The 20,748-nt window shown below is 48.7% G+C and overlaps 1 protein-coding gene across 5 annotated transcripts in view; it reads right to left on the bottom strand.

Moving 5' to 3' along the window:
• Positions 1-5,182: 5,182 nt before the first annotated feature.
• CCDC13 (coiled-coil domain containing 13) overlaps positions 5,183-20,748 on the bottom strand; it is a 51,868-nt gene continuing 36,302 nt past the window's right edge. For 2 of the 5 annotated variants that reach the window (XM_017641660.3, XM_017641659.3), the window contains 4 exons: positions 19,644-19,766; positions 8,870-9,024; positions 6,598-6,712; positions 5,183-6,042 (listed from right to left, as the gene is read on the bottom strand). In XM_017641660.3, coding sequence (XP_017497149.1) covers positions 5,883-6,042; positions 6,598-6,712; positions 8,870-9,024; positions 19,644-19,766 — 553 coding nt within the window. In that variant the 3' untranslated portion in view covers positions 5,183-5,882. Of the gene's footprint in view, positions 6,043-6,492; positions 6,713-8,869; positions 9,025-9,647; positions 9,779-12,126; positions 15,864-19,643; positions 19,767-20,748 lie in introns of those variants that run through there. The other 3 variants (XR_012129577.1, XR_001850085.3, XM_017641661.3) reach the window with 3 other exon arrangements.

Raw genomic sequence — 20,748 nt, 5'->3', positions numbered from 1 at the left:
CTTTCAATTCTGGCCAGCACTCCCCTCCTCAAGGAAGCCTTCCAGACGGGCCCCTCTGGACTCTTGTGAGCCATTTCCCTCACTGAATGGACACGCTCACACACACGCACACACTTGGCTCCTTACATCCAGCCCAGACCTTTACCTGTGAACTTCCAAAGACTGTCCCGGGGCAGACCCATCTAACTCCCTGCCTTGGTCCATTTCACCAGGCCAAGCATTCTAGCTTGCTGAGTGTCAGAGCCTGGGGGAGACTGACTTGCCTCAAGGGGTTGGAACTGGCGTGAGACATGGCTGAAGGGGACCCCAGAGCCCAGCTCTGCCCACAGGGGGCTGCCCAGTGGGGGACGCTAGCAGGCCCACTTGGCAAGACTTGAGTAGGCACTTGGAGCAGCTGGCATCCTCCCGGTGGTACAAGGAGGTGGACAGGAATGTTCCCAGCCAACTGGAACTCTTCTGGTAGTGGGGGGACAGGACCCTCACTCTCGAAAGGGACAGCCAAACCCTCAGCCCAGGCTCCCTGATGGGGAGAGGTACCCTAAAGCCACCCAGCCCACCCACCACCAAGAGGGCAGGAAGCTCTGATAGTCCCCTTTTGGGATGAAGACCTCAGAGTCTAGGATAGCTGTATGCATTTGTGTCATGTCTGTGGGGGCCTGCTCATGCCTGTGCACTGAGGAGGGCCTCGGGTTTAGGGGGTAGGAGGAGCTGTGAGACTGTAATAAGGGGCAGGTCCTGGAGCCCCTCTGAGCCCTTGACCCCAGACATAGGCTCAACTGAGGATAGGGGAGGAAGGGGCTGCTCCTTGCATCCCCAGCTGGGGCACTTCCAGAACCTGAGCAAGGTCTGGGAAGGGTAGAGGGACCCTACCCACTGGCCTGGAAGAAGAAGCAAGGAGACCCCAGCACACACTCCACACAGAGTCACACAGAAGCTTTTGTCACTGGTCTTTGCCCCTGAGCAGCTTAAACTGAGATTACTTTACAATGTGGGGGCTGGGTGAGGGCTGCAGTTGGGATTGTGGGCTCTAGAGGAAGAGCAGGGTCAGGGAGGTGATGCCTGAGCCAGACCTGCAGAGGTCAGCGAGAACTTTGGGATGTGGCTGGTGGTGGGGAACACCTGAGGTAGCGTCAGTGGTTGTCAGGAGTAAGGTAATCACAGTAGCCAGGCAAAGTTCTGTGGCTGGACATGGATTAGCTCTTTTTAATGTCACCAGAGCCCCTAGGGAAGCTGTTGCCATTATCCCCAGTTGAAAGAAAAGGAAATTAATACACAAGGAGGTTAAGTAGCTGGGTCAGCCTCATAAGCTCCTGGGACAAGAACCCAGCTCACCCACACTGAATGCAGGCTGAGCCCAGCCTGGGCCGGCCATCCAACTGGTGCCCTAGTGAGGCTCTAAGAGAATGAAATGGCTCAGGGAAGCAGACAGGGTGGTGTGGCACCACAATTAAGAAAACAGCCTGAGCTCCACCTCACTGGTGTGATTCACTGCTCGGAGCCTAAGATCCCTGTTTGTAAATGGGCATCCTGCTGGCCCTGACCTCACTGAGGTCCTAGGGGGATTCAGCCATCACCTGACTTAACTAATCATCCTAACCAGAGCCACAGAGGCCTCACTCCAGAGGCCCGGGGAGGCAGGACTCAAACAGCAGGCGCTGTGTCCTGGGTGACCCCATGCAGCAGGGTGTGCAGGGAGCTTGGCAGGTGGGGATGTTGGGCCAGGTGGGTGGCTAGGAAGGCCCTTCGGACTGAGGCTGGACAGCCCCAGACACCAGTTCTACCCTGTCTGTGAGGCGGCAGGAGGGGAGGGAACCCAGAGTGGCCAGCCCACAGGAGAAGGAGCAGGAAGCTGACTGGGCCAAGGCCAGCCCAAGGGCCTGGGGTCAGCTTCCCAAATGGTACAGGGGCCACTGGGAAAGATATGGCAGGCAGGGGGGCCAATTCTTTCAAGTCTCAGTGGCCCTTCCCTCCTGTTTTTTTATTGTTGTTGCTCTGAGTAAAAATGTAAGGAAAGTATTCTGTGTGCATATATTTTGTGTTTGTTCTCTGGGTTCTGTGTATGTGTTTTGTTGCTTATGACGTGTATGTTGTATGTGTATGTTGCATGTATTTATGTGTGCACATTTGTTGTATCTATATGTGTGTGATGCGTGTATTGTGTTGGTGCATATCTGCAAGGCACAGGGACTGTAGGAGAGATGGTGTGTGTGGAGGCAGTGCCTGTGGAAAGGGGGTGGGCAGGCAGAGACTTCCTGTGGGGGTGGCCATGGGCTCACTCGGGGAGGAGATGGGGAAGAGGAGCTGGTTCGGGCCAGTAGACATGGGGGCCCAGAGAACCTCCACTGCAGGCTGCCCTGCCTTGGCTCCTGGGGGCAGGGGAAGGGCCTACAGGCAATGGGATGTGTTTGGGGTCCAGATCAGCCTGAGCCAGGCTGCACCCTTGTCCAGAAGTGCCCGTGGGGACAGTGGCCAAGCCACGCCCATAGCTCAGCCAGGTCTCACCTGTTAGTGCTAGAACCTGTGCACTGCCTGGGGTGTGGCTAGGAGAGTCCTCATGTGAAGCCCGTCCACCACCAGCCTCTGTGCTTGTCCTTGCCCCTGCCCTCCAGGCACCTGTTCCCCACTGGCTACCACCTCTTGGAGACGGTCAGGGACATTGGTATTCTCATCTGTAAAAGGCCAGTCCAGCCCACCTGCTGCCCACCTGCCTAAGAGCTGGGAAGTCCATCCTCCTCAGGTGCTGCTGCTCACTCAGGGCTGTAGGCACTAGCCTGCACAGACCGGGCTGCCTCCCTCCCTGGCCCACCTGGCTTAGATCCTGTAGGGCCCCAGTCTTTGGTCCCATGGACAACCCCTCCGTCCTCTCAGAATCCTGTCCCCAGGCTCTCCTCAGCCTCCCTTCCCGCCACCCCCACCTGACAGACCTCCCCTCCCAGAGCGGCGATGGGCCGGGAGCCACCCCGAGGGGGCGGGTGCCTCTGAGGCGCGGTGTGCCTTCCGTGTCCCTCCTCCGCCTTCCTGCTCCAGCTCCTTCGCGGCTCTCCCCATGCTTCTCTGACTGCACTGGAGCTCCTTGACAGCAGCAGCAGTCAGATTCACCTCCAGGCCCCTCGCAGGCCTGGGGAGGCTGGCGCGTGGTCAGCGCTCACGAGCAGCCTGATGGCACCGGCCGTTGAGCGGATGGGGCCTGGTGAGTCTGTGCCCAGCTGGCCTGGGGCTTCCTGGGGCTCAGGGGCCATGTCTGCCTTGCTCAGCGTGCCCACTTCTGGGGCAGTGGGGCTGCTTGACATGGGCTGCGGAGCTAACAGAGGCAATGCTAAAGGCCAGCATTTACTGAGTGCTCACTGTGTGCCAGCCGCTGCTCTGGCACTTGGCACTTTTTAATTCACTGACTTCTGAGGGGGATTCTGATGGGGGGAGAGAGCAGCCCTGATCCCACCAAGCAGGGGGCTGTTGTTGGCAGGTGCCAGCAGACATGACAGGGGTCCCAGCACACAGCTCCACAGCAAAGCCCTCAAGGTTGCTATGGAATCTGGAGACTGGAACAGTTACCTTTATACCCCGAGTTCCCTGAGCAAGGACCGAAGGCCCAGACCGACCTCTGCAAGATGCCAGCTGATCAGTTGACCCAAAAATATGCAAACAAGACCTACTTGCTTGACTGTAGTTCCCTCCACCCCCTCATTTAAATCCTGTTTTTATCTTTGTGGAATGAAATCAATCTATTGATGTATGTCCCTTGTACAGAAGTAAACAGCAAGCTAATAAGTAGCTTAATGTCTTTGAGCTATTCTTTGACATCTATACCAGCCCTTGAAGGAGGTTTCCATCATTGTCCCCATTTTACAGATGAGGACATGGAGGCTCGGGGAGGTTAAGTAACTTGCCCAAGGCCACACAGCTGGTGGTGATTGGGGAAGGAGAGCTGCCCAGGCACCCCCACCCAGTCAAACCCCATGACCTGATCCCCTTTTATTTCTCAGACCCAGCACGGAGCCAAGAAGGGCAGCAAAACCGCCCTTGAGAGGTCGGGATGTGGCTTCTGCCACCTTGCAGCTCCCTGAGGTCAGCCCCTGCTCCTCTGTTCATCCCTGGCAAAGGATGGCTGGTCTTATGCCTGCCTCTCCCTCCCAGGGACTCCGCTGAGGGCCAGAGCCTGCAGCCCCTGCACCTGAATCACCCTCCGGGCCTCCCTAGTGCCTGCAGGAGAAGGTGCTGACGACTTGGCCTGGTGCTCCGACTGTGTCCGGCCCACTCCTGTCACATGCTATCTCCTCCCAGAGGAGGCCCTCTCACTCCCTCTGGCTCTGCCTAGCTATTTCCCTCACAAGGATCAAAGGAAAACTTCCTTCTCAGGGATCCTTAGGACCCCATCAGAATCACCGCTTCATCCTGATGGCCTTCACTGCACCTTGCCAGAGGATCTTCAGGCCTGTGCCATGCCATGTGGTTCAGGGGCTCCTGACTGGGGGGCCAGCAGAGTCCCTCCACAGCCCTATCCCTGAGAAGGGCCTGAGCAGACAGGGTCCCAGGAGTACCAGGTGGTTTCTCCTGGGGAGGGGCATTTGCGCAGTATGTGCACCCACATTTATGAACAATAAGAGGCACAGATGACTGGTCTTCATGTGTGAGAATTTGAGTCTACACCTGTACACATGCTCGTGTGCACCCATGCCTCACGGCAGGGCCTGAGTGTGTGTTGGCGCTCTCTGTGGGCACCTGTGTGTGCATGTGTGGTGGCATACTCCTGAGTCCAGATATTTGTGTGGGTCTGTGTGCACAGATGCTGTCAGGTCCTCTGGGGTTGGGGCGTGCGGCTGTGGGTGACCTGCCTTAGGGCTACCTCTCCCCATGGCTGTAACTGCAGTCCAGTGGGGGGTGGCACTGTGGCAGTCACAGAAAGGGCAGGGGGCTCTCTCGCAGCAGCCCTCCTAGCTCACCTGCATGCTGAGGTGAGGGAGGTGTACCACGCCTTCCCCTGAACTCACTGCTTCAAAGTCCTCCTGCCCAGCCCCACCTCTGCCCTCCACCACCAGCACCCACCAGCTGCTGCCTTTTGGAAGCAAATGGAGGTGGCTTCTTGGAGCATCTGGCTGGTGGTAGAGTCACCCAACAGAGGGGTGGCCAAGTCCGTCCTGGCTAATCTGTTCAACAGAGGACCCTGGTTTGGAGTAGGGCAGGCCAGAGTTTCTTTTGTGAGCCTGTTTCTTCATCTGTAAAACAGGATGACAATCCCCTGTGTTACTAGAGGAGTAGATGAGGCCAGGTTTCCACAGTAGATGCCCACTCACAGTAGATGCCCGCTCACTCAGCAGCTATGAAAATCATCATTATTATTACAAGTCTGAGAGTCTGCATCTAAGCAAGAGCCCTGAGGCGTGGGCTGAGAAGTGCTGGGAGCGTGGTGCCCCCAAATCTGCAGAGGGAGGGATGGCTGCTGATGGGGCCATGGCGTGGGGAGCAGGGTGTGGGATGCCCTGGTGAGGGGGTCAGGTGGGGCTGGGTGCCCTGGAGGATGCTTCCAACTGGGAGCACTGAGGGCTCTCTGCGGGGGCATGCAGCTAGACCCTAGGACAGGGTGCTGAGCAGCTGCTCGAGAGACTGCATCTGTCTGCACAGCTGGCTGCTCATCCAGAGTTCTCACTGATGCTGAGTGGGCTGCTTGGTCTTCTTCCCCACTGCAGCCTAACCTGCCCAGGGCCTCCTCCAGGGCAGCTCCTTCGCCCTTCTGGCCTGAGATGTTGGCTTTGTTCACCTTGGAGGGCCTCTTTCAGGTGAAGGGCCAAGCTGACTCCAGGAGAAAATAGAGTCCTCAGGCAAAGCCTTGTCCACTCAGGGCCTGAGGCTGCCCCATCTGGCCAGGCTGACACTGGGCTACCATCCTAATGCTTGTCCACCTTCTGCTGCCGCAGAGCCTGCAGGAAGACCCCTTTCACTTGACCTAGGGTTTCATGGTACATTCGAAAGTCCTCCTCCTTTCCCCGCAGGGCACTGTCCAGGGCAGCCTTCAGCATTTCATTCTCCTCCACCTGGATGGCCAGCCTGGAAGACGCAAAGGAAGGGCTCAGCGTGGCCTGCATTGGCATACGTCTGTGTGCGCATGATGTGTCAAAGGGTCCTGGGAATGGGGCTGCCAGCATGGCTGCCTTTGAGGCTCAGGGTTCTCTCTGATCTGTCCCCTCCTCCCAGGGGCTCCTGGGGGAAAAACCATGTGTGATTCCTCTCTGGGCCCTGGGGCCAGATACCTGGTAACTCCCCAAAATGTTGGCTGCCTCAAGGATGAGTACTAATATGTAGTGCATTGCCCTTCTTCCTTTCCCATCACTGCATTTGACCTTGAAAGGTTTAACTGAGTGAGAAACGTGAGTTAAGCAACCATGCTTAAAAAAACTCTTAGGACTTTGGGTTCCTGGTTGGTCTCTATCTCTCTCTGCCCCCTGATAGCCAGTCACTGAATTGCAGGCCTAGATCCCAGGACCCTGCAGGACCAACCTTTTGAGCAAACAGAAGTCAAAGGTGGAGGGACATGATCCTTCTGCCCACTGAGACAGCTCCCCCAAGTCACTGCACCCTCAGGAAGATGGGGGAGGGGCGCACCTGGTGGTCAGCTCCTCCATCTGGGATTCCACAGGCACGTTGGAGAGCTGGGTGAAGGATGGGTCCTTTCTCTCATTCCTATTCAGGTTTTGTCTGGTGTTAGAGGCAGGTAGACCTGTGGGGTAATAGTGGCCAGTTTCTGTGATGGAGCCACAGCCCTGTGTTAATACTCTCCTTCTCCTCCCCTGACTGGCCATTTCCTGCATTTCCATTTGTTAAAAGATTGTACCTCCTTCAAAGTGCAGGACAAGGATTGCTTCCCTCCAAAAGCCCTCCGTGATGCCTGCTCTGCATTTTCCTGGTTTGGCTTCTGCTACAGCCCTGACTGCCTGCTTTGCACCAAGGTGGTTCCCCTCCATGTTTGCACCTTACACGTTTCTAAAAGGCATCCAGGCCTGAAGGCTGAGCCTGAGTCTAGGTTGTCACTACATCTGATGCCCTCATACCACTGGGTCCCCCCGCCTCAGCTCCCATCTTGGCCAGCAGCTCCACACAAACACACAGGGGAGCCAGGGCGGCTGGGGCCAGGGGCATCAGAATGCTCAGAAAAAGAAATCAGAGCCTGGCTGGTGGGGAAGTTGGGCACCATCACAGCATCAAAGAACCTCCACTGGAAAGGCCCTCAGAAGTGACGTGGCTCTCGGGCGCAGGGCCGCCCAGGGGAATCACCCAGCACCCGCCCCCTGCTGCAGCGGCATTGCCTCCTTGCCGTGCCTCGCAGCCTCCAGCCAAGCTCCTGCTGCAGTCCTTTGAGCTTGCTCTTCCCTCAGGTCTGTATGCCTCACCCCTTTCCACCTTCCCTGCTCAGGTGTCAGCTTGGCAGTGAGGTCCTGCTGGCCCCCAGCAGATAGCTGCCTTTAGCATCTGCCGCCATCTGACCTAGCATGTCTTTGGCGGCTTTATTTGGTTCCTATCTTCCCCACTGCCATGGGTGATCAAATTCAGAATGAGGTCTCCTCATTTCACAGATGTGGGGTGTGCCATGGCCTTCCAGCGGGGTGGCGCCCTGCCATGTCACGGGCCGGCAGGGGGCGGAGGCCATGTGGGCACTGTTTTTCAGGCAGTCGCCCCTCACCGCCCAGGCAGAACAAACGCCTGGTGGGGAGCCTGGCTGCCTGGCAGACGGTGAGTTCCTGAGGGCCCCGGAGGGTCAGCAGGACTCAGCCCCAGGGGCCTTCCCCAGCCTGCACTCTCAGAAGCTCCTGAAAATACCCCTAAAGTCCTGGGCCATGCTGTGGGAGGAAGAGAGAAGGGCATGACCTGCCTTCGGTCCCACTCCCGGCACATCCTTCCGAGATGGTCCGATCTCATCTGGGCTGGGAACAAAGGTCTGAGTGTCCATGCTGGGGATGGAAGTGGGGGATGCCGGGTGCTGGGAGGCAGTGCTGCGGGGGTACCACCCTCACTCCAGATCCTGGAGGAGGCTAGGATGGCAGGATCAGAAGGGCAAAGCCCTGGCCCATCCACACTGAGGATTCTTCCTCCTTGAGAGGCAGCCACCCCAGAAATGGCTTCTGGCCCTGGCATCCTGCAGATGATGCTGATGCTGACAGTCTAGGGACCACACCTTGACAACCTCCGTGACAGAGCAAGAGGGTTTGTAGTTTAGGACAACTGGCCCTGCTCTGCAGCTGGGTGTGGTCATGTGGCTAGGATCTAACCAAGGGGATGAAAGCAGAAGTGATGCAAACAAACGTAGGGTCATGCCCTTAAAAAGAAAGGAGCAGGTTGTCTCCTTCCCTTTTCCCCTTCCTACTGCTGGTACGGAAGCTGAAGTAGCTATCTTATCTTAGATCATGAGATGGAAGGTTGTGAAGCCCAGGTCCCCCAGCCTTGTGGAGAGGCCACCTCACCCCTGCTGACACTACAGGAAGCAGAAAGGGACCATTCTCCTGGTCAGCCCCTGCTTCTCTGGCCTCCCCAGCAGACCAACTTTGCCCCTTGACCAGGTGTGAATAAAGTCAGCTCAAGACAGAGGGTTAAGGAGCGGGTGGTGTGGCCATGGGTGGCTGCTGAAGGCACTCCGCCTTATGCTAAGGGCTCGTGGGAGGGCCGGGTTGGGGCCACAGGGGCTGATGGTGCTCTGGGGCCCCCGGTTCTGACCAAGAGGCCGAGGGACCAGGACGCACAGCAGCAGGGGCAGGCAGACCCCACCCTGATGGAGCCCTCTGCTCCCCGCACGCTCCTCGACTGGGCTGAGCGGCACTCTGACTGGCTCCTCCGGCAGCACAAGGCTGCCCCCCTGCCACTGGGGCCCAGGGTCCAGCCCGACCTGTTTTGCTCCTGGCCGCTGCTCTCCGAGGGGCTGAAGTCCTCTCAGGCTCCAAGTGCATCTTCTCCAGGTGTTGCTCCAGCGCCACAGTGTGTTGCCGCTCCTCCTGCAGCTTCCTCTCTGACGCCAGAAGCTTGCCATTGCTCTCCTCCACCCTGTAATTAGTAGGGGCTGCCAAACCCAGGGGCAGCCCAAGGCAGCCCCCACCCTACCTGCTCAGGCTCTCAGGAGAGGTGGGCCCATCTTACGTTAGTGGTGGTGGGACGCGTTATTTTTATTACAATAACTTAGAAACATGCATTTAAAAATCGAGTTCTCTCCAAGGACTTGAAATAAAAACTCGACAGCCTCTCCACACTCCTCCTCACTCCCAATTCTTGCTCTCCAGAAGCAACCACTCACAACACTTTTAGCTGTTTCTCTGAATATTTACTGCCATATTTCTGCAGATGCCCATGCTGCTATTTTTAAGGTTTAAATATAATCTTTTGACTTCCTGTCATGCAACATGAGAATTTAGTTTTATTTTAGTACTCTCCCCTTACCAAACAGAATCAGCTCTCTACCTCCAGTGTAGTTGTTACCTTTCCTTGGCTGAATTCGTATAAGGTGGGAGTATTAGTTTTCTGTTGCTGCTGTGACAAATTACCATGAACTTAAAACAACACAAACCTGTATCTCACAGTTGTATACATCAGAAGTTCAGCAGGCTCTCTTAGTTTCTCTGTTCCAGGTTCCACAAACCAAAATCAAGTTGTTGGCTGGCCTGAACTCTTACCTGGAAGTTCTTGGGGGAGAATCCACTTCCAGGCTCATTCAGGTTACTGAGGTCCCTGCTCCCTGCTGGATGTTGGCAGGATCCCTTTCGTTTTTTAAAGGCCACTTGGTTCCTCTGTCTTCAAAGCCAACCTTTGAAGATACCCTTATCATACTTTGAATCTGACTTTTGCAGCATCTCTTTGACTGACCCCAGCTGGAGAAATTTCTCAGCTTCTAAGGAACTGGCTCAGGATTAAATTGAGTCCACCTGGTAATCCAGGATAATCTTCCTATTTTAGGGTCCATAATGATAATTCCATCTACAAGGTCCCTTTTGCTAAATAATATAAAGTGTTCACAGGCACAAGAGCAAGGAGCAAAGGGCCCAGGGACAAAACCCTGTCTACCACAGGGTACATGAGAACAGTTATTTAGACATGTGGCAGACTAATGGTTACATTTTCTTTCTTAATTGTTTGCTTTTCTTGAACTTAGTGATTGCTTTCTGTTTACTATTATTTGTTGTTATTATTTATTATTATTTTCTATATGCCTGTCATGAATTTGTGGGCTTTAAAGATCTCGCTATTTGGTCATTTCATGTGAAGGATTTGTTTAATCTTACTGGGCTGAGGCTAAGGCCCTTCCTGTGGCTAGGTATGGCACCAGACTTTTGTGATACTAAAGGCTCAGCTAGAAGGCCCAGACTCCCTGAAATTTAGCCCAAGCAAAGGGGCACAGACACAAAGGCAACTCAGAGCAGAAGCCTGGAAATTTACAGTGTTGGAGGAAGTGGTCAAGAGGGAGCAGAATGATGACAGTTTTGAACAATCAATAGACAACTGCTAGCAAACCTGTCCCCTAACACAGTATATGACTTACTAGGGCAGCTTCTTCATGCATGCTCCTTGAAACTTTATTTGCAAGAGCAAAAAACTAAAACAACCTAAAGGTCCATCAACAGGGGAAAGAAAATGTAAATGGCAACATATTCATATCATGGAACATGACAGAAAATAATGGAGTTGTGCTGTTCAACACAGTGGCTATTTAAATTAAAACTAGTGAAAATTAAATAAAATTTAAAAATTCAGTTCCTCAGTCACACTAGCCATATTCAAGAGATCTAAAGCCACATAAGGGCCAATAGCTACTGCTTGGACAGCACAGATATGGAACATCTCCATCACCACAGAAAGTTCTACTGGACAGCACTGCTCTAGCAATGAGAAAGAATGAGGCAGCTATTTATGAATAAGGGCAGATCTCCAAATCATGGGATAGGTGAAAAAAAGCAAGTGCTATAAGAATACATAAGATAGAGAACTATTTATGTAAATAAGTAATAAACCATAGAGGATTAATGCAATAAACTACTCTAACCATAAAAAGACTATGTACTGACATGAAGAGAATGTCTGTGATATACTACTAAGTGAAATCAGTAGCAGAGATTGTGCACCATATATGACAGAATTTAAAAATTCATAACAAAAATTTTAAAACAAACACTAATGCTAATGACATTCAGCCAGTGAACTGAAAACAGAGGAATATGCAGCAGTTATTGACTAGTTATCTGTGCAAAAGGGGCCCTTCACTTTTTTGTTACATATTTCAATAATGTCTGCAATTTGGTTTAAGTTTACATTTCATTTGTGATGGGGAAAAAATAAAAGAAACTATCAGCAAACACCATATAAAATGCTAAAGAACTTAATGAATTCTGACAAAATTTAGGAACCACCAAACTCCTGACCCCCTCCCTTCTCCCGAGATGTGCCTGGCCGGGCCTGACAGACGTCGCCGTCTGCCGCGCAGTCGCTGGGCTGGACGCCGCGGGCCCTCTGCCTTCTCTTTCCTCCCCGCTGCTTCCGGCCTCCAGGTCGCCGGCAGGCCCTGCGGCTTCCCCTCTGTCTGCTCCTGCAGCGCCTGCCCGCTCCTTCCCCAGGGCCTCATCTGCCGCCTGTACGACTCCAGTTTCTGAGACCAGTCGGTATTCCGAGTATTCTCTTTTGACTACTCCTCATTTTCACTGATTTTCTCTTCTTCAGCTAGGCTAATTCAGCTAGATCCTCTCTTGTCAATGGCTGTGTGATTTTTAACAGCTGTCCAACAGCATGTGCATCAACATCATGACATTCCAAATATCTTTAAAGATTTTCCTTTTTACTTTGTAATTCATTTTCATTGTATTTCAAGAGTCTGACCCAATTAACTCAATGGCAGTGTGAAGAGTATTAAGAAGTCAAGTCATTAGTGAATGTTTTGATGTTAAAATGTTTGCTTTTGTGAGGACAATGAATACTGATAAAGAATAATATTCAGATGAGGAGGTCCCTCTACCCAGGAATTAATTTAACATAAATGATGCAAGATCTTTATGAAGACAAATATACATAATATTATACATTATATATATAATTCTATATATAATTTGTAAAGAGATCTTTACAGATGTAAAGAGAAAATATAAACAAATATCTAAAAAGCTGTAATAATATAGATAGGTAATTAACAGAAAAGAAGATGTAAAAGCTATAAACATGAAAAATATCTGCTTTTGGTTATAGCAAAGCAGATAAAAACAAGTTTATTAGTTTCACAAAAATGTTAAACATTGATAAAACAGTGTAGGTCAGAGTTTGGGGGAAATGGTCGCAATTAACATTATCGATGAGAATGTAAATTGATTCATTTTAAAAGGGCAACTGGCTGTTATTCGTGAACGTTTTAAATATGCATATTCTTTGGTTCAGCCATTCCATGTTTAGAAATTTATGATACCGATATACTCCCACAAAAATGTAAAGATGTGTTTGGTGTGAGTCCATTTTTTAATAATAATGTGTGTGCATATATATGCATATACATATATATGGATATATTTTTGGATGTGCAAAGAAAACATTTTGGAAGTTTTTTTTTCTTCAAGTTTTAGTTCTTTTTTCAAATTTGCTGTCATCTTTTATATATTTTATATCTTGCAGCCATTTTCAAACTTTTACATTTTTTTAATATAAGAAGCATAGTTTTTTTATACTTTGTAGTCAATTTCAATAGCTGACGTGCTTGTGAGTTTATTTATTTATTATTTTAATTTTTAATTTTTAATTTTATTTCGGTATTGTTAATGTACAATTACTTGAACAACATTATGGTCACTAGACTCCCCCTAATATCAAGTCCCCCACACATACCCCACTACAGTCACTGTCCAAGAGCACAGCAAGACGCTACAGAATCACTACGTGTCTTCTCTGCATACACTGCCTTTCCTGTGTCCCTGCCACAACCCAGTGCTACATTATGTGTGCTAATCATAATGCCCCTTTGCCCCCTTATCCCTCCCTTCCCACACATCCTCCCCAGTCCTTTTCCCTTTGCTAACTGTTAGTCCATTCCTGAGTTTTGTGAGTCTGCTGCTGTTTTGTTTCTTCAGTTTTTTCTTTGTTCTTATACTCCCAGATGAGTGAAATCATTTGATACTTGTCTTTCTCCACCTGGCTTATTTCACTGAGCATAATACCCTCTAGCTCCATCTATGTCATTGCAAAGGTAGGATTTGTTTTCTTCTTATGGCTGAATAATATTCCATTGTGTATATGTACCACCTCTTCTTTATCCATTCATCTACTGATGGATACTTAGGTTGCTTCCATTTCTTGGCTATTGTAAATAGTGCTGTGATAAACAAAGGGGTGCATATGTCTTTTTCAAACTGGGCTCCTGCATTCTTAGGGTAAATTCCTAGGAGTGGAATTCCTGGGTCAAATGGTATGTCTACTTTTAGTTTTTTGAGGAACCTCCATACTGCTTTCCACAATGGTTGAACTATTTTACATTCCCACCAGCAGTGTAGGAGGGTTCCCCTTTCTCCACATCCTGGCCAACATTTGTTGTCTTTTGGATGTTGGCCATCCTAACTGGTGCAAGGTGATATCTCATTGTGGTTTTAATTTGCACTTCTCTGATGATTAGCGATGTGGAGCATCTTTTCATGTGCCTGTTGGCCATCTGAATTTCTTCTTTGGAGAAGTGTCTGTTCAGATCCTCTGCCCATTTTTTAATTGACTTATTTGTTTTTTGTTTGTTGAGGTGCGTGAGCTCTTTATATAATTTGGATGTCCACCCCTTATCAGATATGTCATTTATTAATATATTCTCCCATACTGTAGGATGTCTTTTTGTTCTACTGATGGTGTCCTTTGCTGTACAGAAGGTTTTCAGCTTGATATAGTCCCACTTGTTCATTTTTGCTTTTGTTTCCCTTGCCCAGGGAGATACGTTCATGAAGAAGTTGCTCATATTTATGTCCAAGAGATTTTTGCCCATATTTTTCTCTAAGAGTTTTATGGTTTCATGACTTACATTCAGGTCTTTGATCCATTTTGAGTTTACTTTTGTGTATGGGGTTAGACAATGATTCAGTTTCATTCCCTTACATGTAGCTGTCCAGTTTTGCCAACACCAGCTGTTGAAGAGGCTGTCATTTCCCCATTGTATATCCAAGGCTCCTTTATCCTATCTTAATTGATCATATATGTTTGGGTTTTGTATCTGGGCTCTCTATTCTGTTCCACTGGTCTATGGGTCTGTTCTTGTGCCAGTACCAAATTGTCCTGATTACTGTGGTTTTGTAGTAGAGCTTGAAGTCAGGCAGCATAATTCCCCCTGCTTTATTCTTCCTTTTCAGCATTGCTTTGGCTATTTGGGGTCTTTTGTCATTCCATATGAATTTTAGAACTATTTGCTCTAGTTCATTGAAGAATGCTGTTGGTATTTTGATAGGGATTGCATTGAATCTGTAGATTGCTTTAGACAGGATGGCCATTTTGACAATATTAATTCTTCCTAGCCAGGAGCATGGGATAAGTTTCCATTTGTTAGTGTCCCCTTTAATTTCTCTTAAGAGTGTCTTGTAGTTTTCAGGGTATAGGTCTTTCACTTCCTTGGTTAGGTTTATTCCTAGGTATTTTATTCTTTTTGATGCAATTGTGAATGGAATCGTTTTCCTGATTTCTCTTTCTGCTAGTTCATCATTAGCATGTAGGAATGCAACAGATATCTGTATATTGATTTTGTATCCCACAACTTTGCTGAATTCAGATATTAGATCTAGTAGTTTTGGAGTGGAGTCTTTAGGGTTTTTTATGTATAATATCATGTCTTCTGCAAAGAGAGACAGTTTGACTTCTTCCTTGCCAATATGGATGCCTTTTATTTCTTTGTGTTGCCTGATTGCCATGGCTAGGACCTCCAGAACTATGTTGAATAAAAGTGGGGAGAGTAGGCATCCTTGCCTTGTTCCCAATCTTAAAGGAAAATCTTTCAGCTTCTTGCCGTTAAGTATAATGTTGGCTGTGGGTTTGTCATATATGGCCTTTATTATGATGAGGTACTTGGCCTCTATACCCATTTTTTTGAGAGTTTTTATCATGTATGTATGTTGAATTTTTTCAAATGCTTTTTCAGCATCTATGGAGATGATCATGTAGTTTTTGTCCTTTTTATTGTTGATGTAGTGGATGATGTTAATGGATTTTCAGATGTTGTACCATCCTTTCATCCCTGGGATGAATCCCACTTGATCATGATGGATGACCTTTTTGATGTATTTTTGAATTCGGTTTGCTAATAATTTGTTGAGTATTTTTGCATCTATGTTCATCAGGGATATTGGTCTGTAATTTTCTTTTTTTGTGTTGTCTTTGCCTGGTTTTGGTATTAGAGTGATGCTGGCCTCATAGAATGAGTTTGGGAGTATTCCCTCCTCTTCTACTTTTTGGAAAATTTTAAGGAGGATGGGTATTAGGTCTTCACTAAATGTTTGATAAAATTCAGCAGTGAAACCATCTGGTCCAAGCGTTTTTTTCTTAGATAGTTTTTTGATTACCAATTTAATTTCTTCACTGGTAATTGGTCTATTCAGATTTTCTGTTTCTTCCTGGGTCAGCCTTGGAAGGTTATATTTTTCTAGAAAGTTGTCCGTTTACATTTTGGAAGTTGTAACAGTTCTTTTTTGTGAGGAATGAAGAACTGGAGATTGGGACATAAAACTTCCAGTAATGTAAGGGAGGGTTTTAAAGCAAATATGAGGGCAGAAGATACAAATTTTGGCTTCTATAAGGCAGCAAACTAGAAGAGAGTTTTCGGCATAATTCTTGAACTTCAAAAGAGTGACTTGTCTACTCTGGGAGGACTGGGCAGTGAGGATGCTTGCAGCCTGCCTGGGCTGTAAGAGGGGAGGAAAGAGGTCTGCTCAGGAGAGAACTGAAACCCAAGGTGAGCTCCCATATGGCCAGGAAACCCTAAACCAACAAAATAGTATCAAGTACTGACTGGGACCAGTGAAGCCCCAAAGTTCTACAGAAACAAAAGCACAACTGTTGTACAGGAGCACCTTCATGAATCTCCAAGAAAAAAAAACAAATATTAAAGACAAGCTTACAAAAACAACACAAAAATACAAACCAGATAGGGAAATAATCACAATGAAGGGGTGTCAACAGTAATGAAGATGACAGAGCAACCTTAAAGGGACTAAATAAGTTTATTAAAAAGAGAAAAGCAAGAAATTTTAAGAACTTGAAAAAGAGAACAGAAAGTGTTACATAAAAAAGAAATGTTAGAAATGGAAAATGATGGGATTGGTGAAAAAAATAGGCTTCATGGCAGATGAAGTGCCGCTGAAGAGATTCAGTAAGCTGGCAGGTGGATTTGAAGAACCTACCAAGTAACTGGCCCAAAATATTAAGAAGGCTTAAATAAGAGTTGTACAGGAAAGAATAAGAAGGCCTTACATATACTGACAAGGAGTTTTACATGAAAAAAACAGGGACAATGGGAGAGATACAGTTTACGGAGAGAAGTCCTTGGTAGCATATAGATTAAGTCCTTGGTAGCATATAGATAAAAAGCACACCTCTTTCCTAAGTAGGTAAAATAAAATGAAATAAAAATATAGTGAAACTTCAAAATATCAAAGACAGAGAGTATCTGAAAAAGCATCTAGAGAGAAGGAACATATCTACAAAGGAACAAAAATCAAATTGATGGCAGATTTATTTTTTATCAACAATGACTGCTCAAAAATGATGGACTATCATAGCTTCCCAAGTGCTGAGGATAAACTACCCATTTATTTAGAATTTTATGCCCAAATTCTTATTAAAGGGAAAGGTATAATGAAGACATTTAAAAATACAAAGACTCAAGAGAATTTACCTGAATTAAAAGGATGCACTTCAGTAAGAAGGAAACTGAACCCAGAAGAAAGATTGAGATGCGAGGAGCAACAGTGAGGGAAGACATTTTTTAACATGTTGGCAAAAGCAAATGAATACTGAATGTGTTTTTTAAAAGATAGATTTGGAGGGTTAATTTAAGAGGGTTTAAAAAAAGAATGTGGAAGATAAATATTAGAAAACAGTAACATGAAAAAACACAAGCAGGAAAATCAGAGGGCAAACATTCTAAACTTACTCTGTTGCTTCAAGTGACAAGGAAAAAACCCACTGACTTTAGGCTTGCTGTGTTTTATATTAAAAATTAAGGATACCACTAAAGAATATGGAGATAGAATGCAGAGAAGACAGGGAAGTAAAACTTGATCTAGCCAACATAAGGAAGAAGAATGGGGAAAAAGGGGCAAAGAAAAATTATGGCAAATAGAAAATATTAAGGTGATCAAAACATTTCCAAATATTACAAAAATGAAAATGGATTAAACTCTACTATTCAAACACAAATTTTCAAATTGAATTTAAAACTCTATGTGTTTTTTAAAGAGACATATTTAGTGACCTCTGTCATGGCAGATTAACCAGACTAGCCCCTCCCATTGTAAACAACTAGGAAAATAGGTAACATATAAGAAATACATTGTCTTCAGACACTGAACAGCAGGACAACAGGACAACAGACACTGAACACTGGACACAGGCCTGAGAGAAGGGACGCAAACGACACAGGCTCTACATTGCTTTCAGCCCAAGGGCCCTGAAGGGAAGGGGTAGGGTCATGGGACTGGGGCGTTGCTGGGTGGAGCTGAAGTAGAATGGAATTGGTAAGGCAGAGTAGGAGAGGGGGAAGCTATGCAGAGAAAGCCCTCCCTTGGTGAAGACAGGAATGGACTTTCCAGATAAAGAAAGCAATAAATACTGAGGATCCATTTGCAAGGAAGATCCTGTACTTTGGGGTGAGAAATTCAAATAGGTTTGGAAGGATCTGAGTAAAGAGGGGGTCTGAGTCCCCTTGCTAGAGCCCAGGGAGATAGCAATGTCTCGGAGTAGAAAAGGCCATAACCCTTGGCTGAAGGGCCCCAGAGAGCTTCCCTATACCCTAAGATGACATGGAGCAGCTGAGTGAACCCAAAAAGGTCAAGGGTATCAGCTGAGAGGCGATCACTTGTGTGACTCTGAGAAGCACCTCCTTAAGTTTGGTGCCCTAGGTGCCTTGCTTGTCTCACCCTAATCCCAGCACTGTATAGAGAGGCCCTGGAAGATGGGATACCACATGGAGAGAGAGGCCATGGAAAGGAGAATAGAGGCAGTCTTGCTGAGCTTCCAGCTGAATGGGGCCATATGAGCAATCCTTGCTAGCACTAAGTGGCGTGGAATCACTCAGGCAACACACAGAATCACAAGGACGATAGACCACTGCACATGAAGCCACTTGGTTTGGGATGATTTGTTACACAGCAAGAGATAACTGAGTCACCTTGGTTCACAAAACCCCCAAACTCAGGTGCAACTCAAGGGAAATGGGAGAGAAAGCCTAAATTGAGTATGTTTCTCCCACTTGATAGATTAGGGGCTTTATACTATCCATTACGTTTCCATTATGGAAAAATAATTAATGTTAGTTTTCTCATGTACCTGAGTATGTCTGAAATTCATATTCTATGTACTCCATGGAAAGAAAACAATTAAAGCTGATCACTTCTCACTGCATAGGTAGTGGCCATCCACTGGCCACTCCCCAGCACCCCAAACTCCTTTGGTAACAGTACTCCAGCACCTGGATGTACTTTGTCAAGGAGCCTTGCCTGTGTCCAGGGATGGACTTGTGAGAAAGCTGGGAACCCACTGGTACAAGACCTGAAAGCCCCCAGGCCCGTGTCATTCTGTGGTCCAGGAGAGGCCAACCAAGGGCTCCTGCTACCAAGATTCCTGGGCCTTTTTGGGCTCCTCTCTTGCCCTGCACCTTGGAGTCAGCCAGCACCTCCCCAAATCTGCCATTCCCTTACCTTAGCCAGAACTGGTTTCTATTGTCTGTCACCAGAGAGTCCTGACTGACATGCTCTGTTAGGGCAGAATCTCAGTAATGTCCTTTATATTTTTCAGTGTGGAGATCACATGGCTAGGCCGTGTGTTGGCCTGGGCACCTCCAATTCATGCCAGAAGGGTCACTTGAGCAACACTGATTTATCTGACTTGGAAATTTGTCAACAACCCCTTGGAGAAAACCATACCTACTGGTCCATTGCCTCGGGCCACATGCTTCCCTTCCCCTCCCTAGAGAAGTCTCCTCTTTCCAGCTATCCTGCTCTTTATAATTCCAGATGTCGGTCTAGCCTGTGTCTCCTTCCCACCACCCCTCCAACAGCACCAAGTACAGTTATCACAGATTTAAATTACTGGGGTGGCTGATCTGACTGATTTAACCACTCCAGAGAGCCTCTCCCTGGAGACTCCCACCTCATGACTACATGCATGCAACAATCGTACTGGGTGCACATAGGATAGGGCAAGCCACAAGTGTGAGGACAGGGCCCCAAGGTTGTGGGCACTTGGTGGGCACATGAGTTGTGGCTGCAAATGCCATGGGCCAGCACGGTGGGAGCCTAACTCTCCAGGAAGGCAGACCCACTCATGGATGAGGCTTGGCCCCTAGAGGGGTAACCTTGTGCCAGGCTGCTGAACCCGCCCCCCCAGGAGGGATGCCCCTGTGCCAGGTTGTTCCCCAGCCCACAGAAACCCACAAGAGTGTGTCCCTGGGTGCCATATGTTACCGTTTCTGCAGGACAGAGACAAACTCGGTGAGCCGGTCCCGCTCCACCTCGGCAGCCTGCCAGAGGGCCTTGAACTCTGTCACCTGTGCCTGCCAGCCTTTTTGTTCTGGGGAGTTCGAGAACCTGGGGACCAGGGTCAGGGGCAGAGGTCATTGGAAGAGTTACCTGAAGACATTATTACCACTGTGATGATGCAAAGGACTGGAAGGACCTGCAGGGTCCCCAGAGGCAGACAGACAGAAGGAAGTGACCCCATCCCGCCGAGTCCTCCTGGTGTTTCTCTTCTTGCTTCTCCTCAGCCCATCATTCCAGGCCTACAGAAGTCTCTAGACCTCCCTTACTGGCTCCACAGCCAGACCCACCACTATGACAGTTGTATCAGTGCCTCTGTCCATCTAATCCCTGTAGGGCCTGCAATTAGGCTGGTTGCTATGGAAGTTGGCTCTTGGAGACCTGGTGTGCCCTGGGTACCTGTGTGGCCTGGGACCTGGCCACTCTGCCCAGTGCCAGGTGGGCCTGGCCTTTAGCTCCCTGTCCCAGTCCTCCTGTTTCTCCTGGCTTAGTCCCAGCCCAGTCCACTTCCTTGGAGCCTGGACACTCGGTCTTGCAACTTGGTCGGTATTTTCCAGCCCTGATCTAGCCCATTGATGCTTCTCTCCTTTCGACCGGGCCTGCCTACCAGCCCCTTCCCTGCCAGCTGGGGCCAGGACAGAAGGTGAGCTCTGTCCCTGCCCCGACACCCCAGAGCCCACATGTGAGTCCCACGTTGCTTTCCCAGTGAGTCCTTGGTAACCCTAGACTTGCTCTTCCAGCATCCCAGGAGACGGGGAGGGCAGGGCAAGGGCCTGGAGCCCAGAGGCTGACTCTGTGGTCTCTGCAGGTCTCCTCCCCCTCTGGATGACAGTCTCCCCTTGGAACAGTGAAGGGGTTGGTGGTGGAGGGCCCTGAGCACCGCCTCCTAAGTGTACTCTCCAGGCCTTGCTGCTCCGAGTGTGGTCTCTGAATCATGGTTGGACATGCAGACTCCCAGTCTCTAGCCCAGACCTGCTGGATCTGAGCCTGTGTGCAACCTGGCAGATATCCAGGCGGTCTGTGCACACTGCAG

Source organism: Manis javanica, chromosome 3, assembly GCF_040802235.1.
Source record: "Manis javanica isolate MJ-LG chromosome 3, MJ_LKY, whole genome shotgun sequence".
Taxonomy (NCBI): Eukaryota; Metazoa; Chordata; class Mammalia; order Pholidota; family Manidae; genus Manis; species Manis javanica.
This window is presented reverse-complemented; position numbering and strand designations above follow the sequence as displayed.